At 43.9% G+C, this 23,334-nt stretch overlaps 2 protein-coding genes across 2 annotated transcripts in view; one reads left to right on the top strand and one right to left on the bottom strand.

The window, feature by feature from the left end:
- UFSP2 (UFM1 specific peptidase 2) overlaps positions 1-15,432 on the top strand; it is a 218,585-nt gene extending 203,153 nt beyond the window's left edge. The window contains exons 11-12 of the mRNA XM_086962505.1: positions 14,454-14,578; positions 15,226-15,432. Coding sequence (XP_086818631.1) covers positions 14,454-14,578; positions 15,226-15,312 — 212 coding nt within the window. The 3' untranslated portion in view covers positions 15,313-15,432. The remainder of the gene's footprint in view (positions 1-14,453; positions 14,579-15,225) is intronic.
- A 752-nt stretch (positions 15,433-16,184) lies between these two features.
- Positions 16,185-22,022, bottom strand: ANKRD37 (ankyrin repeat domain 37). Its single transcript, XM_086962506.1, has 5 exons — positions 21,764-22,022; positions 20,848-21,000; positions 19,586-19,677; positions 17,484-17,701; positions 16,185-16,445 (listed from the first exon to the last, which is right to left on the bottom strand). The coding sequence occupies exons 1-5, from the start codon at positions 21,788-21,790 to the stop codon at positions 16,432-16,434; spliced, it is 504 nt and encodes a 167-aa protein (XP_086818632.1). The 5' UTR covers positions 21,791-22,022; the 3' UTR covers positions 16,185-16,431.
- Between the last annotated feature and the right edge of the window lie 1,312 nt (positions 22,023-23,334).

Genomic DNA, 23,334 nt, shown 5'->3' with positions numbered 1-23,334 from the left:
GGTCAGAGTTTTAGAATTTGTCAAGAATAGATTAGGGCATATCCGTCTTAATGGATTGTCAATTGTTAAGTTGATACTTGGAAAGTAACGGCCTTCATCATGATTGTTGGTGTGCAATCCTTTACGCTTAACTAGATGAAAACTACCATGGCCACTATGGAACCTGTAACCAGACGTAATGATTGACTAACTACTGGAGGTGTTACCTCTTACATCTATACAACTATTATAAAGAGAGAACTCTCACCTTTTGGCAAGGTAAACTCGGGAACCACAGCGCCAATCCACACACCCAATACATTGTTGTAATCCTCAGGGTGTGCAGATGGACATAGGCGATATAACGTTAAAAAATAAGTTAGATTTAAAAAATTAACATTTAAAAAAAAAGTAGTCCCCTCGAAGTAGCGCCGGCCGCGACCTGCATGGCACGGGGGAGGAGCGGTGACGACCTGCGAGGAGCGGTGGAATGAGGAGCAGCAGCTGAGGTAAGGCAGCGGGGGTCGGGGCAGACGGGGGACGGGCTCATGGACAATGTCGGGCGGGCGGGGTAGTTTTAACATGTTTAAGAGGCAGCGGGGGTCGGGGTAGGCGGGGGACGGGCCGGGCGGGAGACGCACACTCTGTTGGCTGAACACTGCCGCCTAAATCACTGCAAATTGTGGCTAGGTACGACCCCCCCCCCTTGGAAATTCGGAGCGCGCTATGTTTGTTTTGAAAGATGGCAAGGAACGGTGATTTTTCTGCGCATTCCGCCCTTAAACGGCAGGTAATTTGGTGTGGAATGATGGTATAATTGACATTTATGTCTTTTAAACAACCCACTGCCCAGCCCGTCCCGACTTTGTCCGGGAGCAACAGGCAGCTTCCCCGACCCATGTCGGGGCAGGCGGGGGTCGGGGAAGCTGCCTGTTGCTCCCGGACAAGGTCGGGACGGGCTGCTAGTCTTCTATAAATGTGGCAAAAACCAAAGTCATGATAATATCACGCAAATTGAAAAAGAGGGGGGTATGGTTTATTAAGGGGAACACCACTGAAGTTGTGGAAACATACAAATACTTGGGGTTATGGTTGGACCACAGTGCCACATGACACCGCACATCAACCCCCAGCAGGCGGCAGCAAACTCTAGAATGGGCTTTCCGCAAGTGGCGGAAATCACTGGTGAGTTCTTACCTGCGGCCCCTCTTAAAGGTGATGTGCTGCAAACTACTTACCACCATACCTACGGCGCCATGTCATTCAGATATGAAATGGCTAACTGGCTGGACAGGGCTCTGACCACCTGCTATCATAGAGTATTTTTCCTCCCCAACTGTATATTGCATGCCCAAATTTGACAAGAGTTTTGCCTGTCGTCACGGCACTGGATATTGAAGGCTACATTTTTTTAGCTTACAGCCTCAAAGCCAAGCAGGGGAAGAAAAATACATAAAAACACACAATATGGGAAGTACTCAACAATCCCCGGACACGCTGGTAGGAGTATTTAATTCTCGCCCTGGAGGCACAAGAGATTTGGTCAAGTGGCCTTTGGGTGCCCCTAGCCTCCAAACTGCTGACTAAGCAAGCCAAGCTAATATCAAGGGAACGAGATACACAAGCTCTGAAGAAATTGGCACATGGCAGTTGGACCTCTACTGTGTATGACCCAGGGACCCTCTCAACTTACCTTTCCTTGCCTTTTAGCAGTTATGAAACAACAGCTGATTAGCCTGTGATTCGGATTAATACCGCTGAGAATCTATTGGTACCGCTGAAGGAATACTGATGACTCCAACAGACAATGCTGCTTTTGTGCAAAAAAGAAGAGGAATCATTGGCACATATTTTCTGCAATTGCGAACAGTTGTTCTTGCTAAGAAAATTCTGGCTACGACCAGTATGGCGCACCTTAAGGTAACAAGACAAAATATCTAATTCAAAGTATAGAATTATCAAAATATCGAAGTCAAACTATAGAATGGACAAAATATCGAATGGACAGAATATAGTGGTGAAAAATATCGAATTGAAGTAAGTAATTTAATACTGAATAGTAATATTTACCCCTACTGTATCCAACGCTTTCCCTACTGTTGCACTCTCTGGAGTGGGAATAGTAATTTTTACCCCTGCGCTACCCAACGCTTTCCCTACTGTTGCACTCTCTGGAGTGGGAATAGTAATTTTTACCCCTACGCTACCCAATACTTTCCCTACTGTTGCACTCTCTGGAGTGGGAATAGTAATTTTTACCCCGACGCTATCCAACGCTTTCCCTACTGTTGCACTCACTGGATTGGTAATAGTAAATGTCATATTTATTATTTCATTAATTTTAAATTACTTTTAAGACATTTTAAAAAATTCGATATTTTGACTAACTATATTTTTTTAAACTATTTTTGATTCGATATTTTTGTACTTACCTGTTTGTAGATAGGAACTCAATATTTTTGCATTCTATATTTTTTCTTCGATATTTTGGTAATTCTATATTTGTGAATTCAATATTATGTCAGTGATCCCCACCTTAAACATCGGGACTTGTGAAAACGCAGTGGAAGTTTGCCTGAGAGACTAGCAGCGCAATTCCTGAAAATTGCATTATCACCGCCTGTCATTGCACTGAACCGGGAACCCTTAACATACTGCCATAGCCACTAAAGCTCTTATGCACTGTATTGTATACATACCCAGTCATCTGCCCTGCCCGTGGAGAGCACCCTCACTTTCTTTAGCAGGCCCTGTACCAATCAAGAAAGTGAAAACCATGTATTCTTTAAACATCTACTGTCTTGTTGTGGCTTCAGCCATGGAATGTATATGTGAGTCAAAATTAGCACTTTATGCCTTTTACCAGCACCTTACAATATTACACTGTATGCACTTTATGTGAGTTGGGTTTTAGGAGACTTTCCCTTAAACATGCGGTCAGCAGTGGTCCAAGCCCTGGAACGCTCATTGTGGAAAAACTTGATCTGCGGGTCCGCGAAATCTCCCTAATTTCATGTACTTTAACCTGGATTGGGACCGAAATGCACAGTTTTTATAAAGAGAGCATTCTGGACAGCCGTGGGGAAGGGCTTCCTCTCCCTGCTTCTTAATACGTGCCTCTTAACCGCAAATTCTCTGTATTTCCATCAGCACTTATTTTGTTTGCAACAAATGCTTTCTCTTCAAGTGCATTTTTAACTGTCATTTTTATATATGTCTTGTAGTTTTATCTCCCAGTAGTCTATTTTGTACTGTGCTGGACATGAACTGAGAGCCATATTGTAATGATTTTAATTAATCGAAGAATAAAGAATAAGAAATTTTTAGAATTGTACTTACATCTTCTATAATCCGGTTTTCCACTCATAGCACAGAAACTGTTGTTCGTCATGTCAGAATTTGAATTCTAGCCATTGTGGATGTTTAAAACCTTTGCAAGTTGGTTCTTTTAGACAGTTCCACAGTGTTTAAATAACCGCCCATCTCATTGAAAAAGCTGAAGACGGTTGCAAGAGTAAAAGGTCAAGCGCTGGTCTGGTTTAAATCTTTTATGATCATTTGATAGGAAATAGTAGTGCCTGTCCTGTTTTCCATCCCCCTTTTGGGAGTGGTGGGGGGGGGGGCTGTGGAGTTTAGCTTTTTATTTTCTGCTAGTTACTTGCTTGATTAGTCTTATAATTGACCTTTTATCAATCCTTCGTGAATGATGCCCAACTCTAAATTTCCATAGGCAGGACTGTGGTGCACATTCAATCTTAGCTAGAGGAATGGATAAGGTATCTGAATCCGGCTGAATTGTACCAAAATGAAAGGTATGGAGAATAGCCCAATAGTTAATCTCCAAATGCGTGCCAGTTTCAAACCTATACCCTTATGCTTTGGAGAACTAACAATCTCTAGGATCTACTTTAAGATTTGTGATATGGTTGTGTAGCCAGCTCATCCTCTTCCCATACATACCGTTCTCTACAAAGGGGCTATTTTAAACGTTTCTACTTGCATTCTCTGGCATTGTGTTACTTAGGAAAAAAAGAGTTTAGTAGTCAGAGCTTAGATAAACAGTAAGCGCAACCAATGTAATAGCTTGTTTGGTGTTGCAAAGAATCATCTGTAAGACCTGCAACATGTGTAAAACACAGCTGTCTGTGTGTCATAAGGCATTAGTAGACATGAATCTGCCTCTGAAGGTCAATGGATTCTACACTGATTCCAGGTAGAGTAGTGTAGTCTCCAAAATAGCTTGCCTCATCCATAATATTTTTATGGACAGTTTCTATATATCTCAAGGGTTATACCCAGCTTTTCTCCCATAGTCTAGGATCCGCCAATGAAAATCTCCTTGCAGTCACCAATGTTACCCTGGTCAGCATTGGGAAAAGGTGTTTCCGCGAACACGCTGCACATCCATTGATTAAACTCATGGTAGCACTGAGGGTTGATAGCCCTTTCCTCATCTTTTAGAACAGATTAAAAACAGCTAGACTGCCACATTCCTTCCTCTCTTTGGTTTCTCTGCTGTAGCTTTTGTTCAGCAAAGAGATGTGGTCGAACCACTAATCTGATCTTTCTTTCCTTCCCTTTTTTACTCCCACCTTTCCTCTTTTCATGTCTTCCTCGCTCTCTTGCTTCTTTCCTTCCACTTGTATTCCTATATCTGCCGGCCTCCTTCCTGTCAACTTCTGGGAGTCTCACAGGGAAATGTATGGTGCCTAAACAGAAAATAAATTTAATTTTAATCTCCTTTCCATAGTGTTTATTAACCTTTGCCATCTTAATTTCCTCCCCTTATTTGGGAGGAGTACATTTATCCTGCTCCACAAGTGGGGGCGCCTCTCCTGCTGAGGCCGGGAGATTGATAAACCATCCCCTTCATGCCCACAGCATGCAGAGACATTTTAAGGCATGGGCAAAGTGGGCCCTGGTCCTTGGCCCCAGCCTTTCGGGCGGAGCTGATACAGCTAGTTCTGTTGTGCAAAATCTTGCCCCGATTACCTTAAATAATTCTTAAACATATTGCTTCAAACATAGTTTTTCTTTGATTTAATTTGAATGGGGTTGATGTGTGAGAGTCTATTACAGACATTTTGCAGAGAAATGTTTGTTTTACAACAGTATGCAACATCTATAAAAAAAAAAGTTTCTTTAGATCAAAACACGTCCTTACCTCTGAGAAATGGGTAGGGGTTCCAAAGATTATTTGCAATAATATTAGTGAGCTGTTGGTGTATTTCTAATATTGAAAACATGTTACTATCCTTGAATATTAGCTGTAGACACATTTTGAATTTTGACCACTGTGCCTGTGCACTTTCAATGACCTGACCAAGGGCATGGAAAAGCTGAAGTCTGATCATAAATCCAAAGCAATTCCAAACAGGGGTCCCCAAATTCTCCAGTGTTAAATGTTTCATAGATGCACATGCTTGAATCTTCCCCGTCGTCTTGGTGGGAGTCCCACAGTACTTAATTAATTAGTACTATTAGAAGTACATTAGAAAGCATTGAGAAAGGTAGTAAATTTGTAAACCAATCTTCAACATTAGATTAGACCCAAACTTAGAGACAAGCCCCAGGCCCCATCTCCCCTGCAGAGCCACCATACCTTAGATTTCTAACCGCACATCATGTGTGAGGGAGTCTCCCTGAGCTCTACTCAGTTTTTACAGTTGGCGAACTTTTGACCCTGCTCTGTTCTTCTGTGGTACACTTCTACTAATTTCAGCATAAGGTATTGTGTTTTATTTTCATCTTTGCTACCTGTTCAAGATGTCAGAAGGATCTAGGAAGAGACTTTCTAGACCTTGCAGGTCTTGTGGGAAAGCAAGACTATTATCAGAAGATCCTCACAAAGACTGCCTGTACTGTTTATATCCCAAGCATACTTGGGATTGTAAATATTGCCAAAACTCTTAATGACAGGGAGGCCAGATCATTGTCATGGTTCCAAAAGAAGAAGACCAGATCTAAATGTGGATCTGATGAGGCTGAAGGTCCTACTCGCTCCACACCTGAGTGAAAGCGTAACAATGAGAGCTCTACCTCATTAAAGGCGGGCTAAAAAAAGATGAAGGGTGAGAAACCATCTATTGCAGAGAAGGCAGCCCATAAATAGCCATCATAACGTTCTGCCCAAAAGAAGCCTTCTACTTCTTCTTCAGCATCTGTGCTTGTAACTCCTCAAAAGTAGTCTTTGTCGACTAAAAAGAAAGTCGATGGACCCGTCGTCGACATCCAGATCACCGCCGACAGTCGTTTGTACAGCTGTGACCCCGCCGACCGCTCCGGCGATGGCCTAGTCATCGAGAACAGTGACGACGATCACTACATCGCTGGTATTAACGATGGCAATCCTGTTGACGGCCCTGTCTATGACTTCGACGATGGCTACTTCGTCTACGACATCGTTGGTGGCCCCTCCATTGATGAAGGTGTTCAAGTCTTCGCTGAGGATTACGGTTTCGTCGACAGTCGCCATGAAGCGACTTTCTTGGTAGAAGACATCAACGGGGCACAGAAAAGACATTTGAATGCATGAAATTGCCCAAAAGTCTCCAGGTCTGACATTTGTTAGTAAGGTTTCACCTCTATCTCATCTTTTGGATATATAGGAGTCAGGAGACAAGAGCCTGTTTGGATCTGTCTACAGCCAGTCACAATTGACGGCAAATGTCAGGATACTGATAAAGAAGACAAAGATCCTATCCAAGATACATCAGAACATTTGGAAGGAGACTATTCTTTCACGGCTCGTCATCAGCTTCCACATTAAGATTCATTCAGGAACATTACCCACATGAGACATTTGAGGAACAACAAGATATAAGGGCCATGTTAGTACCAACTTCACTGGTCACGGATCTCAGGCATTTGCTCAACAATTATTACAAGCGTTTTCCGGACACTCATGCTCCAGTTCCTCTCACTCCGGGATGCCCTGGAATGCAGGTTACATCACTACTACCTGTTACTCCTTCGCCAGCGCAGGAAGAAAGACCGGCCCATTGTAGTGTTACCATCAGGGATGATTACATTGAAAGTGATCTAGATGATCAGTCAGAGCAAGAAGAGCTCATTCAAGATCCAGAAATGGTTGGTAAAGAATGGGATGATTATATTGCTCCTTCTTCACCGTCGCCATCTTCTCCAGCAAGTTCTCCTCCAGGGGATATCGGAGGATTCCAGAAGTTGTTAGAGAGAGGTTCCAAAAGATTTGGCCTACGGCTTCCTACAATTCAGACTGAATGTTTCCTTTACAGTTTTAAGGACTTTACCAGAAAATCTGTAAGCTCCATCCCCATAGTTAGTTATATCTGGGAGGAGGGATTGAAGCTGATGAGAAACCCAGCTTCGGTCACGGTTGTGTTGCTAAGAATAGAGAAAAAGTATAGAGCCCCTGATTCTGCTCCTGCATGGTTAATTGGACATCATCGGCTGGATTCAGTGATTATGCAGACAGTACAACTGCGCTCCAGAAATCCGTCAGCCCCTTGCTCAGCTCTGCCTGATAGGGAAGGAAAAATGCTGAATAGTATTGGCAAACGCTTTGCTGCAATGGCGGCTATATCTGTTACGGTCTACAAATAGATACAGCAATGTACGTGTCTTCCATTCTTTTCAGGCAGATGGCAGGTGCTGTTGTTCTCCCTAGAGAGGGCTGGTTGAAGGCTACATCTTTCCACCCTGAGATTTAATCCAAAATCCTGGACATGCCCTTTGAATGAGAGAATCTATTCGGAAAGCACGTGGACTATGCTTTACAGGGCATTAAAGCGTATAGGGAGACAGCACGTTCCCTAGGTATGCTTCAACCACGACGATACCAGTCCTTTCCTGGAGGAAAGGGAAGTGGACAGTTCTGGCAGAGGCCTTCCTTCCAGTCGTACCGATACAGCCCTATTCTCAACAGGGCAATAGACCTCAGTACGTCGGTCAGCAATAACAGCAGTTCCAAACTTCCAATTTTCCGTGCACCCAGCATACGGCATGATGCAGGCCTTCAGCTTGAAGAAAGTCTCAAGACCCCTCCAGATGTCAGTGACATTTTTCACCCGCCAGCCACCTCCTACCATCATCAGCCTCGAGGGGGATCCATTATCTGTCCACTTTCTTCCATCAATGGAACTCCATCACGAAGGACAAATGGGTGTTGGTCATTATGCATCAAGATCACACCCTGGACTTTGTCCAAAAGCCTCCTTATCATCCACCACAAGAGGGCTCATCAACATCGTACTCTCTTAAGACAAGAAGTTTCGACTCTACTGTTACAGGGAGCAATGGAGGAAGTTCCTTTCTGGCAAGGCCGAAATGGTTTTTACTCTAATTTCTTCCTCATAAAGAAGCAATGCAGAAAATGGAGACAAGTCATGGATCTCTGACCACTAAACACATTTATCAAGAAACGGCCTTTCAGAAGGCTCTCGTTGCAAGAGATTCTCTTGTTGATAAACAAAGGAGACTTTATGATGTCTCTTGATCTCTTAGACGCATATTTTCACATTCCAATTCACGTCAAACATTATCAGCTCCTGAGGTTCGAGGTGGCAGGTGCCATTATCAATTCAAGGTCCTACCTTTCGGCCTTTGTTCAGTCCCCACTGATAGTGGCTGCCCACAAATGGGAACTGAATCAGGTGCAGCTGGAACAAGTATTCAGGATATGGGGCACTACAAACATAGATTTTTTTGCGACTGACCAACAAAAAGTTCAGATGGTTTTGCCAGCAGATTTCCTCGGGAAAACTCTTGGGGGAATGCTCTCCACATGCAGTGGACGGGAATGTTTGTGTATTTATTTATTTATTTGTGGGTATTTGTGAAGCGCAGACTTTCGCTCCGGAAGGAGTATCTTGGCGCTGAGCATGCGTGTGGGAGATAGGTGGTGAAAGATCTAAATAGCTCCCAACACATAGGTATCAGATTGCTGATAGACCCAAGTCTTCAGTTGTTTCCTAAAGAGACACTCAGTCTCGATCAGTCTGAGGTTTACGGGCAGGTTGTTCCAAGCCCTTGCTGCTAGGACTGTGAAAGTTTTTCCACCCCTGGTTTTATATTTATACCTCGGGATCTTGGCAAGGTTGGCCCCTGAGGATCTCAGACATCGTACGGGGTCATAATGAATGAAGCGGTTGACAAGGTATTTAGGACCTATGTTTTTCAGGGATTTAAAAACTGTGAGTAAGAGTTTAAAGAGGATTCTCTTATGCAATGGCAACCAATGGAGAGAGTTTAATGCTGCTGAAGCTGAAGATTTCCTAGGTAGTTTTATCACTAGCCTTGCAGCCGCGTGCTGCACACTCTGCAACTTCTTCAGGGTGGACTTTTTCACTCCTGCCATCAGCCCATTGCAGTAATCGAGTCGGGAGAGTATTAATGCAACCACGATCGATTTCCTAGAAGCAATGGGGAGGAAGTCAAAAAAATGTTTTAAAGATTTAATGAGTCCGAAATAGCAACCGGCCGTAATCCTGACGTGATCGTCAAAGGAAAGGGTTGCATCAAATTGCACGCCCAGGTTGCGCGCAGAGGACACTGCACTAGGCAGGGCCTCTGAATCTTTGGGCCACCAATCCTTGGGGCAGAAGAGCAAATCTTTGCCTAATGGTATGATTTCGGTTTTCCCACTGTTGCACTTCAAGTGGTTTTTATTCAACCACTGAAATACCTCAGTGAGACAATTCCGGAATCGCAGCTCTGTGTCCGTGCAGTTTTTGTTGATAGAGACGACAAGTTGGGTGTCGTCAGCATATGACGTGACTAGGATCCCATGAGACTCTATCACAGCGAGGAGGGGTGCCATATAGATGTTGAAAAGTAGTGGACTTAATATGGACCCCTGCGGTACTCCCGATGTAATGGTTTTTTCGCTGGATAGGTAGGGACCCAAGGACACAGATTGGGACCTATTGGACAGAAAGGATTTTACCCATGCCAAGGCTGTGTCTGTCACGCCAATCTCACGCATCCTGTCTATCAGGATGACGTGAGAGATAGTATCGAACGCTGCTGTGAGGTCAGGCAGGATGAGGACGGCTTGCCTTCCCTCATCCTGCAGGAACTTGATGGAATCAGAGAGTTCTATCAGAGCCGTTTCGGTGGAGTGGCTAGAGCGGAAACCAGATTGCTGGGGATGCAGAATGTTAAGGTTCTCCACAAATGCTTTTAGCTCCCAGTGCACCATCTGTTCAGTGATCTTTCCCAGAAAAGCAAGGAGTGAAATGGGGCGCTTGTTCGTCAGATCCGTTGGAGATTTATTCTGCTTTTTCATCAAGGGTTTCACAATAGCCTTTTTCCATTCATTAGGCACTACCCCTGAGTCTAGGGATGCGTTTATGATGGCATTGATGTTAGGATTGACTACCTCGATTAAGTGATGCAGAATACGAGGGGGACAGGAATCAGTTGGTGCTCCTGATTTGCAGGCCAAAATCGCCTTGCGGGTCTGTTGGAGAGAAGCAGGTTGGAAGCTGCACAGGGAATGATGGTTGTCGAGTACCTGTTTTTGGGGACCTGGAGTGGGAATGATCAAGGGGGGCGGGAAAACTTTTTGAATGTTTGCAATTTTTTCCCCAAAGAAATCTGCAATTTGGTTGCACAGAGTTTCAGAGGGGGGGATTTCGGGTTGGAGAGCTTTCGGGTGAGTGAAGGATTTAACTATAGAGAACATGGTTTTTTGCTTCTGGTGGGCGTCGTTGATGACCTTTGTGTAATACTCCTTTTTGGCGGACTTTATACTTGAGAGGTATGATTTCCTCTGCTGAACATATGCTTTTCCACTGATTTCTCCCATCCCAAGAGTAATATGCAAAATGAAGAAAGAGCCATGGCATCTCATTCTGGTAGCCCCGGAATGGCCAAGACAGTTTTGGTATTCGGAGCTTCTAAAACTGTCAAACTTTCCACGCATTTGCTTTCTGCCGTTGACCAATCTGCTCTCTATGAACAACGATCAGATACTGCAACCACAAATAAAGTCTCTGATTTAAGCTGCATGGAACCTCACAACTATGAGTTCAAAGCTTTCAATTTTCCAGCAGAATGTAAATCAGTCCTGCAGCATTCAAGAGCTTTTTTCACAAATACGGCTTATGCGCCAAAATTGATGAAATTCTGCCATTGATGCATTAAGGATAGTTACCATTCTCCAACAGAACAGTTGTTACATATCTCCTGCTTTTTGAGAAGTTTGGATTAGGTCACTCGTGCATCAAGATCCACCTGGCAGCGATGTCCAGGTTTCATAGGTGTTGCAGGGATTCTGCTTATGCACAGAACTATGCACAGGAATCCAGGACCTCAGTGAATTGTGGTGGACCAGAAATTCAACTCAGAACCCAGAACCCCTATCCGACTAGCATCAGTGTCTCATTAGCTCTGCGTCCTAGAGCGAAGCTACCAAGGATTAGATAACCCAGAACATGCAACTTAGGGTACTCTATGTCGCATGTTCTTTAGGCAGAGCAGAAATCTGTTTAAAAAAATATAAAAAGTCTGAGTACCAGACGGTATCTGTTAAGATCAAATAGCCCAGACACTAGTCTGTAATCCAGTTTATGCAACCCCTTATTGATCACAGGTATGGCATTAAAAGAAACAGAGGTTGCAGTGAATACCCAATGGGGCTAAATTTGTGTTAAGAATTCGCAATTGTGACCAAAAGATTTTACCCATATCAGTGGCACTTGGTAAAAACCACAGGTTTTTTCATTTTGGAACTGAGGTGACCACTGAGCGGAATGATGTTGTATTATGGAGGGTGCAATGAATTTTAAAAGGATTGCTCTAACCCAGGCCCATGCATAGGCACTGCTACGAGCATGGTTGGTAACTTGTTTATTTAATCTGAATGCCCTAATTTATCAGTGCATGCGTCCCATTTTTGTACAGGTCATTCCGTTTGAATCATGATGCAATACATTGCTAGGTGGGACATGCATTACTTATTTATTCAAGAAATGTAATACACTTTAATTTAGCACACTGCACTTTATTTGATCACTGCTAAGAGTATTTCTTCAGTGTTCACATGAAGCACAGGTGAGCACTGGAGTATTTAAGTTAAAGGAAAATGGCGGTCGCCTTATGTGAACAAGGTGGGAGCTACCACTGAAACGTGTCGTCTGTTGTTGTTTTTGCCGTGAATTACAAGAATTTACTTCAAATCTCCTGGTGCCGGTGCCTGCTTTTGGAATCCGAAAGGAGAGGGGCATGAGTGCAACTGATAAATGCATATATTTTCAATATTATATCTATATTGTGAAAACATTGTTTACATACATTGTTTTTTCCCTTAAAAATATGTGTATCGTTAAGTAGTGTCTTTACCTAAGCGCTTTACTTTGAACTTTCATACTGCTAGCTATTCTGATTCAAGCATGTGAATATATAAAAGATTCGATACTGGAGAAAAAACAAGTTCCATACCTTTACACTGTGGTTCTCCAGTATGGAGATCTTTCATAGATTCACATGCGGCTCGTCTACCTCCCCGTTCTAGGATTGCCACATAATACCTTATAAGACTATTCTCTTAGTCACACTTGGGCTCAAAATCTGAGGTATGTTGGCTCTGCAGGGGAGATGGGGTCTGAGGCTTGTCTCTGATTGGTTGAAGTTTGGGTCTATTGTAATGATGTAGATTGGTTTAAAAATGTTCTATCTTTCTCAATGCTTTCTAATGTACTTCTAATAGTACTGCTTAATTAAGTACTGTGCTAATCTATGAAAGATGTCAATGCTGGAGAACCACAGTGCACATGCAAGTAACTTGTTTTTTACGTTTGGGCCAGGGCCCCCGAAATCCTTCAAATGTCCCTGACATCATGTGCTGTCAGCTTTCCAATTTCTAATTCACGTCACTGGCCCTTAAAGTTTGCCATTGCCACCCCTTTGTTAAACAGGAGATGTGAACCTCGCTCCTGTTAAGGTAAAAGGCAAGTTCCTGAGTGCTTCTAGCAGCATTCCACAGGCATGGCGCTGTCAGAAAGGAATGCTAACACATGTGTAACTTCATCTGCGGCCACGCAGCATTGTCAATAATTAACTGATCCTGGTCAAGCGTTTTTGTATTGTGCATTGTACTAAGGTTCCCAGGAAACACTTCTTCCTGCGTTGCATGCCTTAGACTATTGACTTGTCAGTGCAAACAAGCTTTCTTTTCAGTACTAGAGGAATACACCTTTGTTTTGTGAGTAGAAGACTCGCGTGTGAAAACTCAAAAATGGGTCATTTATTGTGATTATAGTAGATTGGCATAAACTGATCATGTTTTTGCCCTGTCAGGCGCCAACGTTGCTCCATTCCACCCCACCACCCACTTCTTGTTGATTTTTCCATGCAGTCCCTCCAGCGTTTGAGGCTGTGCTTGGTTTCGTGTCCCGGTGTGGAGTCGCTATGGTCTTTGTGAACCAGTTCTGAGATGATTTTAACTAGTCGATTTGCAAGCATTTTGGCAAGAAGTTTCACTTCAGCATTAATCAGAGATCGGCCTATAGGATGATGGAAGTTGTGGTGCAGACAGTACCTTGTTTTGGGATGATCACTGTCCTTGCTCCCCACAGATCATCAGGCAGGGAGCCTGTGTATATTGCGTCTTGGAAGAGAAATAGGATAGGGTTAATAAGGGAGGGAGGGAGCGGGTCATTAGTAGAATTTAGGACTGGGTGACATTTACCAACAAATTCCTTCATTACACATTTCCAGGGACATTAGGTGGGTGCTGGCGGGGTTGTGGGGAGGAAGGCTCGCCAAGGCACATATGGTGGCCGTGGCCGTGTCCTGTTTTGAAAACACACTGAAAACATTAACGTTGATAAAAGACACTATTGGACTCCCGAATGAAATGGAACTGACCAAAACTGTCCTGGGGCTACAGCCTGAGACGAGGTCAACCCCTGAACTTGGAAGTTTGTATTCCAACGTTTGTTGGTAGCCACAGTGCCTATTGGAAGGCATTTGAAATAGCAATGCAGCCCAACATTACCAGGTGTGGTGTTAAAGGCTACGGTTAGGAAGGTGGTGAAGCTCTTGTCCGCACTTATCAATTAGGTTTATCTGGCTACATGGTGTGCAGTATATGGAATGCGACTATATTGAGGTGAGAAGTCCTCATTGGCTAAGGGTTGTAACATTCTATGAGGCATTTGGGGCGTGGCCAGGGTCCAGCTTTGGTTGAGTAGAGAGTGCGATGGATCAAGCGAGTTCTGCTCTCTGGATGCTACCAACAGACCTGCATGGTTATATGCACTTGAGCGGGAGGTGGTCGAGAGATGTAATTGGGACTTTGGCTTAATTTGTTGTATTTTACAAGAAAATGTACACTATTGGGGAATACTGTGTGGTAAATTATGCCTTTTTTATTTACTGTATTGCCTCAGAACTGTTCATAAAAATACATTTTAAAAAGTGCAAATATAGAATATGATTACTGCATGTTTGGGAACCCTGACACAATAACTGTTCTTTTCGCCATCCAGGGGGAGGAGTTTTGGCACACACAATCTTGGGAGTAGCATGGAATGAAGTAACGGGGCAGATCAAGTTTCTAATTCTGGACCCACATTACACCGGAGCGGAAGATCTTCAGACGATTCTGGAAAAGGTAGGTTTAAGGCATAAACCAAGAAATGGGATGCAACCGGACAACAAATTGTTTTACAGACGGGTATGGAAAAGTGTCTAACCAATATTTAGGAGACATAGTTGTTTGAGAGAAAATAGGGTACATATAAAATAAAAAACAGATAAAAAGGTATTTGTAAATTTTAGGTAATATTCTCTGCTGAACCCATTACACCATGAAAAGGAAGATATTAAGTAAACTGGTGTTCACTCTACCTTTGCCATTTCGCTGAATAGCCTTTCACTTGGAACGGTATCCAGTGTAGCACAACCGTCTTCGGTCTTAATGCAAAGTTTGGCAAACCAAATAGGTCTTGGTTAATGTGCCAGGGCAAGAAGCATTTGCACATTAGAGCGTGGCACTTGGGAGGGCGCTAACAGGATCGGACAGAGAGGGCTGTAGATTTAACTAGTCCCTCATGCACTTCAATGCTAGCACTTGAGGGGAGATAAAAAGATACATCCAAATAGCCAACACCATTAAGTGAGAAATAAATATTACCCCAGGTTGAGCCAAGACGTGATTGAAAAAGTCTCGAGCAAATGTTCACATATTGGGCAAAGAATAAACTACCACAGTATTTTGATATTCAAAGTGATATAACTATCTTTTTTTAACCTCTGCAGGGTTGGTGTGGTTGGAAAGGACCTGACTTCTGGAGTCAAGATGCGTACTATAACCTCTGCCTACCTCAAGTACCAAAAGTGATTTAATTCTTATTAACTGCACATTGGAAAGAGGTGAACGTGGCGGCAGCACCGCATTTGAGACAAGTGTTGTACCCAAACACTGTACAAAAGTAATAAAACTCCCAACACCTCCTTTTTAATGTTCATACCGTTTCCTATTTATTTTGAGTCTGCGAGTTTAAAGAAGGTGCACGCTCTCTCGAGCATGCACGCACCGTGGGAGAGTTAACCAGCCAGTTATTTTTGGTCCAGCTGACCTCCTGCGTCTGCAAGCACACAGTTCCCTTCGCAAGCAGCTGGGAGGACCACAGCTGCTGTTCGTCCGTGCATGACTCACCCACCCACTCACCACAGAGGTTAAAACGTGCAAACACACATAGTCTGTTGCACGCACTAGGCAGTTAGTTCTGTGCTGTAATGTTACCAGAGCCTGCTCCCAGTACACGGTGATCTGTAGAGATTATTTGTGCACAAAGGCTCCTTAAAAAAGCCATCGCATGACAGGGAATTGACGTGGAAATACTGCATACATAATCCGTTGAAACAAAATTTGTTTTTTACATTCACAATAATTTAGCATGCTAACAAGGCGCTCGTGGTCGACATCTGTCCGTTCAGACTTCCAGCGCGGATCTGCCAGGGTGCAGTCCTTTCAGTGCTTCGTGCTACTCCTAACACCACGACAATCTGCGGCTCTGGGGTGGCTCAGGAATGCCCTGCCCTTTCTTGCACGTAGCATTGCATCAGTAAAGAGACTCGGGGGCGATTTACACCTTCACATAAGACGGACCTTAAGTATTTAAGCACAGCAAGAAGTTGCAGGAGGGACACAGAGGTCGCCAATTCAGACCATATACTAAACTTTCCAATCCACCTGAATGCAGAGGAGACCCAGACATGCTTAACTGTTTATTATGAAAAATAATGTAAAAAAAACAACCATAAATAAATACAACAGCTTTACTGCTGCTAGATTTTGAAAATAACACCTTTTACAAAAAGGTAGTGTCCAGTGTCCTCCTTTACAGAAGGGGAATAACAGCTTAATGTAAGCTGGAGCTGCCTTTGCACTGCTGCAATATTCGGCTTGTCCTTGTAGCAGAAGTCTTGGTACGCCCCGGTTCCACGCTCCAATTTTCTCATCTACAATTGCAAACCTGTTGGCAAGGACAAGACGATTACATCCATGAAAAGTGCCTCATCCCGTTCCAGACTATATTTCGGGAAAAAGCTATTTAAAATATGTTTTATCACAGTTCTACACTGCTAACCCACCCTTGTTGATAGACGGGGTTTAAACATTATAGTTACAGAGCATGTACATATTGTATCCCGCCATTTGGAAAGGGAAGTTGTGCACAACTATTGACACACTGGTACCATCATCCATGCCACCAACTAACCTCTCCGTCCGCTTCCCCGCAAGAGGTGTAATCTTAAACAAACAAAAAAGACCTGGTCTACCACCAATTGCGTGCGCGAGCTCAAATTTAACTATTTAATTTATTTACAAGTGCAAAAAATTCACAAAAGGTGAATTTGTTCTTTTTACTCCATTTACCCATGTAAAATTACACCATGGCAGTATAAAGTTCTGCATTGGTAAATCCTATGTGTCTATAGTGTGTGTTCAAGGGCGGGATGCCTTGGGAAATCTGGGATCACACAGAAACTCCAGATTCTCTAGGTAATCGAACTTTTTCGGACACATTTCCACAGTGGAAATAGTTTGATGTTCACTCATTTCAAAGGCCAGAAAAAAATCCCCTTCCAGGATAAGCGTTGGAATAACACCCCCAAGTTTGTTGGGGGTTTGGTGAAAGGGTTTCTACAGGGGGCAAATATATACCTTGCGGAGGAAAAAAATGAAAAATAATGTTCTGTGCGATTTCCCCAGGTGGAACTGTGTACCCTTATGCATGCAAGGGACCCTTCAAGTTGACATAAGTTCGAATTCACAACAACTTTTCCTGCAGTCACAGGTTTTCAGGAGCACCCATGGGAACTTAGTGAAAGTTGAACACTTTCATAATGTACCCATTGCAATTCATATTCTTGCAACTGTTATGTGCACTAGCATAAAAAGGGCACCATTTGGCTCTACACAGCCCTAAAAACTGCCTTAAATGTGATACCCTACTTTGGGCTTTCCCCGATTTCAGATAAAGACAAAAGCCCAGGGGACAGGTACATACCTTCGAATCGCATCCTCTTTTCGTCTGTCGCTGCATCACTGCTGCAGGATCGCTTCTGTGCAGTCATTGGTTCTCCCATTAGGTCACTGCCAGCAGATGACTGCAACTGCAGCTTCATGTTCTGTGTGTGCTTCACAGAGGCAAGGAACCTGGCACACTCCAAAAACCCGCACGAATAGGCCAGCGCCTCTGCAGTCTCTCCGTTGTTGTTGCAGATGCTGAAACAGAAAAGTTAGTGTCCATCAGACTTAGGAAGAGCATGGCGGAAAGCTCCCACATAATTCAGGATATTAAAGATACGCCTGCATCATTCTAATAAAAGTATCACGTTTAACAGCTGGTGTGATATCTCTCCAGATACGCCTTCTTTCCTAGGGTACACGTACAATAAAAGTAGGTGTGCTTTAGTTTTAGACCAAATTCTGAGAAAATGCAGTGTATGCGCCCATCAGTCTCATGCACACACCCAGGTGTGACTCACAGGCGTATTCCTGGAAGTCCGCTTGTCAGTGCACAAGTGAAAGTAAACTGTGGGCTTCTAGGATGCTTTTAAAGCAGAAAGACACTTTGACCAGTGACACTGCTCTTCTTCCCGTCCACTGTGGTGTTTAATGCACGAAAACAGAATTTTAACTACACATTGTTTAATCCTCAGTTTCTCATATCAGTGCCCTAATACTGTTAAAAAAATGCAAGATAAAGGGGCATTTTACTCCAGAACACCGTCGAAATAAGGCCATATGTATTGCATACCATTTTTTTGCAAGTAATCAACGACTGAGCGAAGAAAACTTTGGAAATAAGCTGAACTCGCAATCAAGTTTGAGTTTTTATTAGAGAATTAGATCTTACATTGAGATCTACAAAAAGTAAAATAATCAAAATTACAACCATTAATACAACAAAAAGGGAGCTAATTTTTGTTTTTACATTTCACAGCACATTAGTTAATTAACTTGACAGTTTATCATTTCCATTGCAGCGGTTGCCGTTGTAATACCATATTTTTTAAAAAGTGATTTAAAAATCTATGTTATTGAATTTTTAAGGCGGAACAAGCAACTACAACTTCCCAAACAAATCTACCCACGGCTTCTCAATGGTCCACTCAGGAGACTCAAGCAGCTATAGTTCTGTAAACATAAAAGTTGCAGCAATTTTTTGGGCAGTCTAAATCAGGGAGATTGTGATATGCTTGTTTTTCGGTCTCCTTTGAGGACAAGCCCGTTTAAATTGGTCTGTGCCTTAGGTCAGCATTTCCTGTGTGAGTAATCCGCCACAGAAGGCCACTTTCAAGCACGCACCCAGCTTGCTGCCACAGCAACAAGGCAAGGCCACTATGGGAGAGGAAGCAGCTCTGGGTCAGGTCAGAGGGGCCAGGTGTGGTCGGAAAAACCATGCTTGTGTGCGGCAGTGTGTTCATCGGGGTGGAGATGCAGATGTTAATAAATTGGTTTTCACCAAAACAGGCCAGATGCCCTTGAATCAAGTGGCTCACAGTTGCAGTGAGCCCTGCGGTTACACCAAGTTGTCCTCGTTACAGGACAACCAAAAAGGCATGGTAAAAACTTAGGAATCTACTGTGAAATGCTAGTATTTCCTAGCCACTGCACTGACTTCCTTAAAACAAAGTCGTGCCTCGGTATGTTCACAGAGGGCGGAGGACGGATCAAATGTCCACCAGCCCCACCTATATCTAATGAGAGGAGTTTTTCACTATTTCGCCATTTTCGGGAGGGGCTCACTGGAGGACGGATCAAATGTCCACCAGCCCCACCTATATCTAATGAGAGGAGTTTTTCACTATTTCGCCATTTTCGGGAGGGGCTCACTTGCTAGTGACTTGCATCATAACTTGACTCCTCTTCATTTGATTCCAAACTTAGCAAATGCAGAAAATGTATTTTGGTGCACGGCCTCCTACGCTCGCCCCCTTATTTGGTCCATTTTATTTTAAGATGAGGCCAAGTCGCAGGCAAGGACTGCAGGCAGCCAAAGAATGAATAAGTATCGCAACAAAACAAAATAACTGAGACAAATAAAATATGAGGTTTGGCCTTAACTACTGCTAGTGCACAATGGAGTGCTGTAGATGTACTTACTCAACTCGGGCATCACCCGCGACCAGCAGACTCAGACACTGCAGGCTCCCAGATTTTGCAGCTTTGTGAATTGGCGCCTCTCCGAAACAATCCTGTGAAAAATATAAAATACAGATTTTTATTTCCTGCCCAGAAGAGAAAATAACGTCACGTGAAGTGCCTTAGCTTGACAAGACTGGCATCTGATGGTTAAGACAAAAAGCACTGTCTAAAGCTCTAATGTGCATCAAAACACACAAGCGAGTCTCGGGCCTCTCACAAATGTTCAACAATCACATACACCTTTCACTCCGTTTGAGCATTGGCGTACTTGACGCAAACAAAGCTCAAGGGGCCACCATCAAACAATGTCAAGTATTGTGCTGAGCATAAACGACCCCTCCTTCTATAACAGGCAATATTATTAAATTGGGAGCCACGCGATAAATGAGTGCACCTTACTCGCAACACACCTAGCAAACATTTTTCATGGACTTGCTTTTGGGTCTGACTTGAAATCTAGGCTATCAGTTATTTAAAATAATAAAGAGTAGAGACTGATCAAACGTGGGCCCTTTTTTCACCCTCACTTCATGCTACTGTGTGTTTGATGCATAAACCGCTTCTTATGGAGAGCTTTCTTACAATGCACGAGGCATGGTATATTTGAAAATCAAAAAGGGCTGTTTAATCATAACATTAGATCAATATCTAAGGTGCATTGTATACAGAAAGCAATCATTTTGTATTGTTTTACATTGCATCCAGTTTTTCTTTCGTATTTTGCAAAGACAATATAGTACATGTTTACCATTTTAAATAAATCCACATCCCTGTCTGTCAAAAAGACAATAGTGTGTATCGTATGTGGAAAGTCCAAAATAGTGCAACCACAAACAGTTAGTGCGCCAGGATTCCCACCGTGAAGTGTAGTGTACACAATTTGCAAGACTGTAATGGTTCGAATATTTGATAACATCCCAAGGATTTTACACTGAAACTGTGTACTGGCACGTCTCTGTGTTTTTATTTTAAAAGTGCAGTCCCGAAAGCACCCTTTAAAAAGAAAAAGCAGACTATCGGAGATGGGCAGTTGCTGCATGCGAATGAGTACTTAACAGTTAATGTACTCGTTCAGTATAGATATAGAATCGATTATTTTGCCAGGTGAGGTCTACATTAAATACAATCCCCGGAATGGCTCAACTGCGGTATTGTACAAACACTCCCTCTGCCCATGCTGCCCCCTCCCCTCTGGGTGGTAAGGGCACCCATCTGCTCACCTGCTGGTTGAGGTCGACGCCCGTCTGCAGCTGCCAGAGCAAGAAGAAGGCCTGCCCCCCGCAGGCGGCCAGGTGCACGGGGGACTGGCCCAGGCCATCCCCGGCCGAGTTGACGGCGCTGCCCGTCTCCATCAGGCTGCAGGGGCTGTCGAACTGAGAAGAGAGAGAAGGCGGTCAGACACGAGCAGACAGCACACCCTGCCCTGACCACGGGCGCACTGCTCTCCGGCACGGACCGCTTGCTTCATCACCGTTAGTTAATACAGCGCGCCGTGCCGGGTTACAGTGACACCACGGGTTACAAATGTATAAAACGGCTATTTCAAGTCCACCCCCACATAATGATCTTTGATACCCTTCTGCGCCCCACACGCCTCGCAGACAAAGCCGCATGACCCCCCCCCCCCCTTCTATTGGGAAGCAGGATAACAAAGGTGTTGAAGAACGCACCTCGCTGACGCGTGGAAGGACCATCCCTCACCTTGCGTGCAGCCATTTTAGGGACCCCTGCACAGTACCCTTCCAAAACGCCAAATGCTTCCAATGGATTAGCGTGCCACCCTCTAAAAACAGACCTCCCACAGTAAATGTGGCCTTCTGGCACACGTGGACGCCAACGGGGCGAGATGTGTTAAATGTTATATTCGAATGCTCACACGCAGCGTTCTTACTTGTTAGCATGTAACATGATCAAATTAATGGGTACTATGCAAAGAAAACTCTCCCATATGACACGAAGAGTGCACTGAAAACATTCTCAGATCGGAGCTGCAGGACTGTCTATACCACCCCTTCAACGCTCCCACAATTTGGTTGGTATTAGTGAAATTAAACGCAATTTTAAAATGATGCACACATGGAGCCCTTCCATTGTATATCTGCCCTTGCGAGTAATTGAAAGGATATTGATGCTTACCTCTGCATTGCACTCCAAGAGCAGCATGTCTGACGCTATAGCACCAGGACACGAACGGTGTGAAAAATAGATAATCTGCAGGACTCGGGTGGTACTCGCTGCAGGTTGTGGACGCTCGGCGCAGTCAGGCTGGATGCACACTGTGTAGTACGGCAGTGATGATGTCCTTTCCCGCTACTGGTCTGAGGCTGATTGTCTAGGAACCCTCCACTGAACCCGGTTCTCATTCCAACACTTTGTGACGTCACCTAACAGCCGCAGCGACTCAAAACACGAGCACGCGGAACACAGGCAGCCGAGGGCGGGCCTGCATTGTCCCGTGCCCGCCTGTGATTGGTCGGGGCGGGGCCTTAGTTTTGGCAAGCTTTCGTTTCGAGCTTCCCCCGTGTCTCCCCTTCTGCTTGTCACGTAGGCGCGAGGCGCCCGTGCCTGGCTGCCATGGGGCTGTCTGCAGTGGCGCACGTAGCAGCGCGAAGCCCCGCCCTGTTGCGGGGGAGGTGAGGAACAGGACAGAGCCCCTGCGCCGAGAAGCGCACGTACCAGGAAACTATTAGCTCTGGCTGCTGCCCCTTCTCCACCCTCCTCCGGGACGAGTAGATTTAAGACCCCCAATCGCCCCCCCCCCTCCCCCGAAAACAATCTTGAACGAAAAGCTTTCTGCAACCTTTAGGATTATTTGCAAACTTTGTTCACCAAACATCACATCTTTTCAAATAATTTTGAAAAGGAAGTTCTTTAGGCACTCGCCGTAATATGAAGAACCGCACGATACCCTTTAAGAATAACAAGAAACAGGTGTATGAGAATAACAAAAGGCATTACAATCACGAGACTCCGGATTTGGAAACTATAGCATGTGCTGACCAAGAAATAAAAACAATTAGTCACAGTTTCAGCTTCCTTATTGTTTTTATGACTTGCTTATTTCTCCGTTCAGTTTCATGTGTATTTATACAATATATTTGGACGTCTTATTTATCATTGCTTCACTACTGAAGAGGCTTAAATTAAATGTTTTGCTTTTAACACGCAGACACGCTAATTCTATTTGTAGAGAGAAATAAAGGTATTTTACTGTTTAAATTGACTATAGGTAAAGTAGGTGTGAAAAGTCAAGATACATGCGCAATGTTCTCTGTTAACTCCTAATTATTTCAAGTTACTTGTATCACCTCATCCAGTTTAGCACCACACTCTCCCAACTTCTTCCTGGCTCTCTCCAAATCCTTCAGCTTTTCAAAAACAACATTCTCAGACCCTCGTTCACCTAGCGACAGTACTAGGCCCATGCAGAGGGTTCTAACTTCCAAATACCATACACCTTCCCTCTTAATACGATTACCACACCTTTCCCTCCTTACAATAAAATAAATAAAATTAATACATATATACACACCACTATACGAAGTCTTTTAAGCAGGACAGCTTAACCTGGTCCTCTTGCTTCTCCTCTGAACGGTATGGCTTCCTCTACCACTGTTGCATGTGAAGTCCTCCCTTTATTCCCCTTCAGTTTCCACCATGTTGAATTTTGTTAACATTCTATATTTGGCGTTCCTTCGTCGTGATGG

Source organism: Lissotriton vulgaris, chromosome 3_1, assembly GCF_964263255.1.
Source record: "Lissotriton vulgaris chromosome 3_1, aLisVul1.2, whole genome shotgun sequence".
Classification (NCBI taxonomy): Eukaryota; Metazoa; Chordata; class Amphibia; order Caudata; family Salamandridae; genus Lissotriton; species Lissotriton vulgaris.
The sequence above is the reverse complement of the archived record's forward strand: the minus strand, read 5'-3'. Positions and strand labels throughout refer to the sequence as shown.